This window comes from Ptychodera flava, chromosome 9 (genome assembly GCF_041260155.1).
Source record: "Ptychodera flava strain L36383 chromosome 9, AS_Pfla_20210202, whole genome shotgun sequence".
NCBI lineage: Eukaryota > Metazoa > Hemichordata > Enteropneusta > Ptychoderidae > Ptychodera > Ptychodera flava.
The window spans coordinates 11,511,574-11,521,812 of NC_091936.1; the positions used below are offsets into that span (position 1 = coordinate 11,511,574).

At 41.1% G+C, this 10,239-nt stretch overlaps 1 protein-coding gene and 1 long non-coding RNA gene across 2 annotated transcripts; one reads left to right on the forward strand and one right to left on the reverse strand.

Annotated features, from left to right (window-relative positions):
- Positions 1-560: 560 nt before the first annotated feature.
- Positions 561-2,831, forward strand: LOC139140340 (tripartite motif-containing protein 2-like). Its single transcript, XM_070709503.1, has one exon. The coding sequence runs from the start codon at positions 561-563 to the stop codon at positions 2,829-2,831; it is 2,271 nt and encodes a 756-aa protein (XP_070565604.1).
- Positions 2,832-8,087: 5,256 nt separating this feature from the next.
- Positions 8,088-10,239, reverse strand: LOC139139991 (uncharacterized). The gene is made up of 2 exons (XR_011553922.1): positions 10,022-10,239; positions 8,088-8,549 (listed from the first exon to the last, which is right to left on the reverse strand). It is a non-coding gene; the product is annotated as an uncharacterized lncRNA (long non-coding RNA).

Below are 10,239 nucleotides of genomic sequence, written 5' to 3' on the forward strand. Positions count from 1 at the left end.
CACCAATTTTGTTCATTAGACTCAGTGCATGAATTAAAGGGCCGAGTTCCCCTGATTTCTTAAATATGTTGCAAAACTAATTCCGTATTTTCAACAGACGTGTAATGTGAGGTGTAAAAGGGCAACATTAAATAGGCGCAGTTCTGCTTGGCGGTGTTGAATAAGCTGCGTACGTGTGTATCTGATTAATTCCCAGCACAGCTGTCTGTCCCATTTCCTCAAAAACGCATTTTTGTTTCTTTAATTATTGTCATAAAACATGTGAAATTTATTCTATTCATTTTACTGCAAACATATGAGCTGTGCACCGACTTTATTGCGACGAGTATGAACTAAAATTAACCGGGCGTTTAATCTCGAACAGGAAATAATGGCGAGTAGTAGTGATATTACGTATGGGTATTTCCAGCTTCGTGGTGGACTTTTGTCGTTGATCCCATACCTCTGTGTCGGCGTGACCTCACAAATTTGTTATCACTGCGGGGGTACAATCAGCAAGGTGAGACTCATTTCTTGACTCGATGCAACGACGGTAACATGTAAAGAGATCTTCTGCAGTCATGCCGGGCAGTGCTGACATTGAACAACTCTTTGACTTGCAGTATGTGATACCAGAAGACTTGGTTACGTGTAAGCTATGTTCTGGAGTGTTCAAGAGTCCGCATACTCTGCCGTGCCTCCACACTTTCTGCCGAACTTGTCTCGAAGTCGAACAGATATCTCGTGACGCGGGCAACGAGACCGTTACGTGCCCAATTTGCGATTATGGTTTCAAAATTGACTGCGTCCAAGAGAAAACGCCGAGAACAAACTTCTTTTTAGCGGGACTGGCAGACAGCTTCTGGGAACTCAGGTGTAAGGGCTCTACTTTGAGTAAACACCAGTGTGCCCTTTGTACAGAGAAGTTGTGCGTCATCGCATGTGGAGGCTGTTCCCTTCGGATGTGTTCGAAATGCGCGTTGTCGCATATCAGCAAAAATCCACCAAGAGATCACAGATTATTCCGTCTTGAGGAAGGCAGTATGAGCCTGATGAACGACGACGCAGTGAGGCCTCATCGGGACGAGAAGATCTCTTGTCGACACCACCCTGACAATCAAATCCAATCGTTTTGTTGCACATGCAACGTGCCCACCTGTACAAAATGCGTTATGGAAGATCACGGCAAACCTGGACACGAAATCTCGTTTATGGCCGGCGTCGCGAGAATGAAACAACAGGATCTGAAACAGGCTATGAAACTGTTGAAAACACAGGCAAAGTTCATAAATAAGGGGATTCTGGCCGCGAAAACTGAAGCAGACAAAATCACAGAGCACAGCGCAAAGGCTGAAAGTAAAATTGACAGTCATGCAGAGAATCTGATCGCACAGATAATGAACATGAAGGAACTGGCCAAGAACAAAGTTAGAGATTTGGTTCAACTGAAAACGAACATTCTTAAAAACCAGATCAACGAACTGGAGAAACGTGTCGCGGCAATGCAGAGCACCGAGAAGTTTGCGAATGCTCTGCTGAAGTATGCTAACCCCGCCGAATACCTGACATCTGAAGACACACTGTGCAATCGAGTCCGACAGCTAGTGAACGAAGACGTGCAGTACACTCCCAAGGAGACGGGTGACGTCATCTTCGAGGTGGATGAAGCTCCCGTCCAGCATGGCTTCGGAATACTGAGATCTACGTCTGTCTCTGGTGATAACTCAACTTGCACTCGAGTGAAAACTGTTTTCCGAATTGGAGAAGAGCAGAAAGTTGTTATTGCCACGCGAAACCGGGAAAATGAAATCGTCGCCGCTTACAGCAGCGTGACGGCAGAAATTGCATATCCCAGTGGAAAGACGAAAGAACTCGACGTTGAACATAACCTTGACGATCTGTCACACACGGTGAAGTTCTGTTGTTTAGATGAAGGGAAGTATCTTCTTAAAGTAAATGTTGGTGGCTTTCCTTTGAATGGTTCTCCATTCACCGTAAAAGTTGTACCTCAGGAAGGGACCTTCAAAGAGTTTGGCGGCTTTGGCGATACGATCATGGACACACCACCCTCCATCGAGGGAGTAGCGATCAACCTCCAAAACCACGCGGTGCTGGCTGACAAAACCAATCACCAACTCCAAATCCTCGACTCTCTCTGTAACTACGCAGGCTCCGTGGAATTTCCGAATTTGTCGAAGCCGTTTTCTCCGAATGACATTGCGATGTCGGACGATGGTCAGTGTTTTGTGGCCGATGATGCTAACAAAGAAGTAGTCGTTTGGAGCGAGAGGGATGAAGTCACCCGGGCATTTGGTAAAGGCAAACTCAGCTGCCCGAAAAGTCTGGCCCTGACGAAAGACGGATACGTACTTGTGACGGACTGGCAAGTTTTAACGAGAAAGCATTGCATAAAAAAACTCACTAGAGATGGCAATTGTGTGAAAGTGATCAACTCCAATAACAGAACATTTACAAAGCCGAGCTCAGTTCGGGTGAACTCCAAAAACCAAATGATAGTGTCTGACACTCAAAATCATCGTGTTGTTGTCATGACGGTCGATGGTACTTTGATCTCCTCCTTCGGTTTCAGGGGTTCAAAGGACGGTCAGCTGATCAGCCCCCGTGGCATCGACATCGATGACAACGACGACGTCTATGTCTGTGACTATGGCAACGACAGGATAAGCCAATACGACTCCAGGGGGAATTTCATTCGCCACGCCGTAAAGCTAGATGTCACCAAACCCATCCGCGTCGCCATCACCAAGTACGGCCCTCGGAGGATCGTAGTTACCATGGATACAGCTGAACCTGGAAGTAGCTCAAGTGCAGCCAAAATTTTCTACGTGTAAATAACACATTTTTTTCCTGATATTTCATACATTTACGATACCAAGTTAGATTGCTTATACTTCGTCACGTATAAGACCTTTGAGAACATAGCATCAAATGACGAAGAATCATCCAATCATATTACCATGACTACAGCATAGACAATAATCATGGACAGTGTTAATGTTTGGCGCTTAGTGATTCCTGGTGCATGGATGCCACATGTCTTAGGGTTTATATGGATTAGAACGGGCAATAAGATATTGGCAACGGAAGTCAAAATTGGGGAAATCTATGCAGAGCATGAATTGTAAAACCTGTTTTGTAGCCACGATATTTTCTTTTTGAAGTAACAATTCGTGAAGGTCTATGGGAAAATAATTATTTTTAAATTGGACATGAAATATAGTACTGTCAACTTTTAGAATGCGAAAAAGTTGCATGATGGTATTGTAACCTTCCCCTCCTAACTTGAAGATCTGATGGTCCATCCCCCAAAGATGAATTTCACTTAGCTGCAATAATTGTATAGCCTTGGTAGACTGGGTCATGCGGCTTGGGCGATGCCCAACTAATCGCGCAAGTCGCACGATAGAGGCCCAAGCCGCACGACCCAGCCTACCAAGGCTACAATTATTGCGGCTAAATTTCACGTGAAGTCACAGTCCGTCCACCCACCACGTGGATGGTGGGGGATGGCAGTGTTGAAGTGGATGTTTTATTATAATAATGCGGGTAGCCTACTCGTTATGATGTGATTGCAAGCCAAAACGATCTACCAACATCCGGGTACGTAAGCTCAGACAGAGGTAATTACACAGCGAAAGAACGAAACACTTCATAAAACTGAAGTGCAGATTCGGTTCCTGTTCTTTATTTCGACAAGCGGCGAACGAACAATGGGCAAGGAAAGCAGTTGGCGTGCCCACATTTCACTTGGTGCAATTCTAAATAAAGATCAGGAACTGAATCTGTTCTTGATTACGCATGTATAACCACGACACCATAGATGGCCAGAAACTTGAAATTTTGGTATGTAGACATTGCTGGCATTCCAAATTGATGATTTTTTTCAATTAACATAATTTTGGGGAAGAAAGGGAAAACCCAGATCACCTACAGTAATGTTATTATTATAATAATATAATTATAATACATAATAGTATATGGATAGCGAAAATATTACGATCTGACTAGTCAAAGATAGAGAAATCCCTTTCTCACCCAAAATTTCAATTCGCTGTTATAATATAATGGCAATGCACATCCTGGACAAAGGGTACACCAATCCGTTTTAACAAGTTCAGATAGTTCAGAAAATGCACTCGCCATCGCTCGTCCATAGATATTGTGAACTGGTCAATAACTTTTGGTATAACTTTTGCCGGGGGTTTGTTTGTTAGTCCCATTATTGGTCGACCATCAGATCTTTCGAGAGTGAGACTGGAATTCCGACAGGCAATTTTGTTTAACACTCTTAGTGCTGTCATTTTCCCCACCAAAATTTCAGTGCGACATTTTACCAATTTTTATGAATTTTTCAGTATTTCGTTTTAAAATTTTGGACCAAATGGATATTTCATTTCATTGGCTACTTGGTTTGTTAAAATGTTGACAAAAATCTGAAAAAAAAATTGACTGAGCTATATTTTATAAAGGGGATAAAAATTGACTTTGGCGCTCAAAAGGGTTAGGGGTTTTGCATGCTATGCAAACATTTGCACCAGAATATTCCACGTTTTTTTCGACCCAGAGTGACGTGGACATGTCTATGCGAAACTTTGGTGAAGTATAAAGGCCACATTTTTTCTCATAAAATTTTGCTGCATATTATTTTGCACACAAACTGTTCTATTTATAAAGAGAATCAGCCCTCTTTTATGATTGGCTGATATCCAATTATGAGAATAGAGTTCTTACTAGAATAGTAGTTTACAAACAACTATTTTCAAACTCCATTTCCAATAAGTAATGAAATCTTTAATTATATCGAAAAAAACAATTATTAGATGTATCTTCGATTTTGCTGCCCTTCCAAGATCTAAAGGCCCATCCCTTATAACAAATATTCATAAGTGGCATTGGATTTTTCGCATCACGAGTAATTTCTGGATGTGGACTTAAGTTTATTCTACACATAAGAAGTTGTTTATTTACACACTATTACTGAATAACTGTTGCAGAGGTATAGAAACATGTCTGTACTGCAGGGACTTGGAATAAGCATTAAAGTTTCAAGTTTATTCGCAACTCTTCATTTTGCTAGTCTTTGGTTTTCTGTCACCGAAGCCTACACAAGGACAGAGTTGGTAAAACACGGATGTAATACAGGAAAATGTATAATTACACAAAACCCGGTCAATTATAGTCGAATAAAACACAACGGAAAAGGTACATGTCATACATACACGTAAAATGTTGCTTAGAGTGGACAAGATAGCGTTTGCGGAAAACTCGTCATGTCATTGTTATTGTAATCAAGGACGAATGCTGATCGTCCAGGAAACAACTTGATTTTAGACAAAAAATATCCTCAATCGCGACAACAAACACGCTAATAGTTCAATGACCCACCAAAGTACACCATGGCTATTTCCGTGTGATGATATGTAAACTTATGAAGTAAAAATTTAGCGAGGGGTGTTCGTAGCATACATCTCAGCGGGAAATCCCACGCGCGTCTATAATTTCCGGGTGTTTATTTAAAAGTAATGTAAAGATACAGGTTTCGTATTTCGAGAAACTTATTATACGTTTCATACTCGATTCTTTCTCAATTTATCTGTGATATCAATAGTTGGTCATCAAAATGCGGCAGTATTTGTTGCTCAGTTGTGTGGTATCACTGGGTACCATGTATGGCAAGCTCCACAATTTGAGATATTACTTCAATGCACATTGTAGATGTTCTGAGAATTGGATCTCAACAAACAGTCTGTTATAGCGAACCATATTTTAGCTGCATGATCACACAATAACCGTGATACAACCAATCTTTGAAAGACTTGTCATGTTTTTCACCTCGCAAACTCGTTTGTGTCAGTGACCGTTTTACAAACAGTGTACAAAGCTGCATATTCTCCAAAGCACATGACAAGATAACCACTTGAAAGGGTTTCAACGAGAATGAAATGACTTTGTAAAGGTATGCGGTAGACGGCGCTCATTCTCACCAATACCAAATGCTATTAGTGTATTGTATATCATCACATCACAATTAGAAGTTGAAAAATCAGGTGAAAATTGAAGCTGAAAATACAATTCTCTGGAAAAAGCCTGTCAGAGCACACGGAAATCTTTGCCCTATTGGCCATGTAGAAGTAATATTTGAAAATATAGGGCTTCCTTCGACAGCAACAGCTTGCAAGAATTTTTATGGATTTATTCATTTACTATTTTTGGAAAGAGTTACGGCAATTGCGCATTTTGTTGAGCATGTAAATGCTTGCTGTTGAACGAGTGAAAACGTGCATTGCACCCATGAAATAGTTAATCACCGAGTATTTTAACGTGAACGGTCACTATATTCTTTTCTGAACCTTGGGACTACGGGGGAAAATAGACCTGTCACATAATGAAGGAAAACCACAGTCACATGTTGCTGTGATTGATGCTGTCTATCACAGCCTGATACAGCGGTTAGAAATGGCATTACGAAAACTCACGCAATAGAGAGCTGCCACTTCTCGATGTTAATATTCTGTGTCATCATTAATAAAACACTTAGGCCCGTGCGAGCCGAGTGACACCGCCCTCTATGTTACTGTGTTCTGCAACTCTGGGTGGATTAAAGAGTGGCTGCCGCTTGGTTTATGGTAGGAATAAATGGTAGTGCAAATGTTATAGCTGAATTAGACAAGAAAATCGCTTTTTTACAGGTAGTAACTACAATTCTACCGACATCAATTTCAAAAGAAATAAGCTAACCACCGTAGATTTTGAAATAATTGGAACTCAAAAAACCATTTTGTAATCAAAGTTTCCAGACTGGCAACGTGTTTGAAATATTGCCAACATTAAGCAACCACGTGAATCCTTCAGCGAGCTTAAAAACATTTTGCTGCATATAGGTTGCATGCAGTCACGGAGGTGAGTTGGGGAATATTTCAACATTGTTGCTGTCCTTTTCCCCTTTCATACACCATACCACGGGGAGGGGGGGGGGTATCTGGTGACAGCTCTTTGCACAGATATATCAGAGTTGTCATTACGAGGCAAGGGCATAGCAAAAAGAAATGAACTACCTCAACACCATGCTTGGATCTAAAATTCAACATCCAGTGATCAAAAATCAGATATTCTGATCATGTCATAGTCCTCCTTGACTAACCACTGTCTAACCATAGTACCTGAGGGCTATGTTATGACTCTTATTAAGGTAGAATGCACCTCAGGTACAGATATTTGGACTCTCAAAATTTAACAATATTGAGTTAGCCTACCTCTTCTAAGTGCTCATTTTGAAGCTTATTGAGTAAAAAAAGGTTTCACTAGCTTAGTTTTGTGAAATCTGGAATTTTATTCCCCCCTCCCACTGAGCTAACAGTGGGATGGCAGTCATTTTGAATGTAAAATATTGATAAATATATGCAATTTGTTTCTCTCGTACCAAAAATTTGCACGGCATTGGTGATCCAGATTTTTCTTGACTTTGAAAGAAAAAGGTTGAAAGTTTGCCAGAGGAAAGTTTGAGCAAAAGTGCAAGCCTTTCATTGTCAAGTGCGAACTACATGTACCTTAGTCCAGAACCATTTTCACACCATGACATCAGTCTGCACATACAGACTCTCCGAGGCAGTTGACTTATGATTGACACTGATGCCGTTGTGCACTTCAGTATCTGTTTTGTCTCTCCACTTCGCTTCTTCCATTATGTGCAAAATTAATATTACATCATACCAGTATATTGATGGTGCAAATGCAGCGAACTGATTGGTCGAGATGCAAAAAGAACCCTGGTATATTGGTGATATACCACGGCTGGCATACGCGCGAGCTCTCAGCTTGAGAAAAAATCCGTTTATGACATTCCACGCCAGAATTTCAATGTACTGTTATGATTTAATAGCAATGAATCACACCCAGTGACAGTATACCACTCAATTTTGACCAGTTCATGACATATATGCACTCACTATCGCTCGTGCATATATGTCATGAACTGGTCAAAATCGAGTGGTACACCATCACTGAGTGTGCTTTATTGCCTAAATAACAACTTGGTGTGAGTACCTTGAAGACATGTAAATCAACACACATATTACACTATGAGAAAATTCTGTCTTTTCGTAAAATCTCTTTACCATTCCATTTTTAATAAAGAAAATGTTACAGGGGATACAATATTAAAAACAGGTCTGATTTGAAAGAGAAATGGTGAATTGCATTTAATATGAATAAAAGTTCCATCCATGCAGTCCGAATTTCTCCGCTCAAGGCTCTGGGTAAGTCAGCGGTAGACTTGCTTACATGCAATAGCAGTACAAAACAGTCATCTGTAGTCTTCATGCTGCTTAAATGTCCAATAATCCTTTCAAGTGTTCACAGGTTAACCCTTTCATGTCCGATGGGGTTGTACCATTGCATAGAGGTGAAAGAGTTAATCCAGCTATCTGTGTGGGGAAGAATTTGCTGTGTTGTACCCAGGTGACCTCTTTCCCATTTACTATCTTTCTATGCCCACAGTAGACTCAGAAGGGTTGGTTCTGGCATGCCTTGGTCTGGACCTCTTTTAAATCCTGGATGTGCAAGAGATAACATAAGAAAGGTTTGTCAAACTTAACACAGAACATTTGTTTAGCAACCTATATCTCAGAAAGTCCACCTTGTGTGTAACTTGTCCATGGGATTTCATTGTATAAGCAATGCGATTGCGAATGCAATCTAAATGCAAGGATGGTAAATCTCATAGAGGGAGCAATATTCCAATCTCGTTTCCAGTTCTATTGTAAATGGCATGAGGGATATAGTACACATGTAACTTGTAGTGGTACTAAATGTACTGCATGTCACTACAAAGATTTAGTTCTTTCTGAAGGCATGGAGCTCCATGCAGAAGGCTAGATCACCCATCTTGGTGCGTCCTGGCCGTTCAGTTCAACCACAGTCATTCATGGAGGGATCATGGTTTAATATCAGTGGATTATGGCACTCTCCCACCTCATATGGAGGAACAGTGACTGTAGTTGAGTTCGAGAAGTGTTATATTTATTTATTTTAGCGAGCGCAGCGAGAGCGCCCAAGGCCGCTTGCAAAGCGAGCATTAAGACTAATGCGTGTACACGAAATTTAGAATGGAATCTCTATATACCTACGAGTTTGAAAAGAGAGCACTTCCATGGAGGCGGCCATTTTGAATACTTTTACACGGATTACATGAAATTAAAGATATCATCTACCACAGATCCTACTCGCCAAAGTGTATTTCCGACAAAAGAATCTGTCTGTTTCAAAGAAAGCGTGAAATTTGGTTCAAAATGACTATTTTCGATCACTTTTGAAGGCCTGTTTCGGTCATCACTAGGCGCTGCCATTTTGAAACAAGTCTATTCTCGCGAGAACGAACGGTCAACTCACGCGAGAATTAAAAATCTTGTGCTGAGAGCTACCGATGGGAATATAAAGTACGTGTTTTACATTAGACTGCCTCTGTTCCCGCCCCTGTTTAATATAATAAACTGATCGGAATAATATAATTTACCAGTTTTAAATAATTTTCGCCAGTGAACTTGGCATTTCCGAGTTAAATTGCCATAAATGTTCTTCTAGAAAACAATTCACAACAATTAAACCTCAATGGCCAAGATATTCATCATGCATCAAACACAGAAATTAGCATGCTATTGTCTGAAAACATCAATGACGATATACCCTACGCTGCGCTCGCTCTCAGGTCAGACCTGTTACATATTAGGATTTATTGACTTTTCTGAAGCATATGGAAGAGCGCCCTCGGCCTTGGAATCGGCTTGCACGCCAGTCACCACACTATACTCACTGGCGTGCTCTGAGCTGGGTAGTTTTAATGGTGGAGAGTTAATGCTTTGAGTTTATGCTACGTTCCGACGTTCTCATTCGTAGACCGAAACGAACCGAACCGTAGGAACGTTGCATCAACTCACAGCACAAACTCTACACTATTAAAACTACCCAGCTCACAGCCCCCTCACACTCACAGCACGCCTGTAACTGTCTACAGTCGTGTACTCACCAAGGTACAAAATTAAAGGTATATATCCCCACTGGAAAACTGTTGTCGTGACCTTCCACACTGCCGCAATTCTCTTCTTTGTCTCTGGTTGCATTTTCACCATCTTGACTCTTAAATTATCGAGATATTATTGTTCCTTTCGACAGCGTCCTTACCAAACGACGGCAAATTTTGCTCAGAGCTTAGAGTCGCCCAAAAAACGGTTTACGTCGATTACA

Bases quoted from the DNA above. Each gene is read 5' to 3' on its own strand.
- LOC139140340 (XM_070709503.1), top strand. From the start codon at position 561: ATGCCGGGCAGTGCTGACATTGAACAACTCTTTGACTTGCAGTATGTG.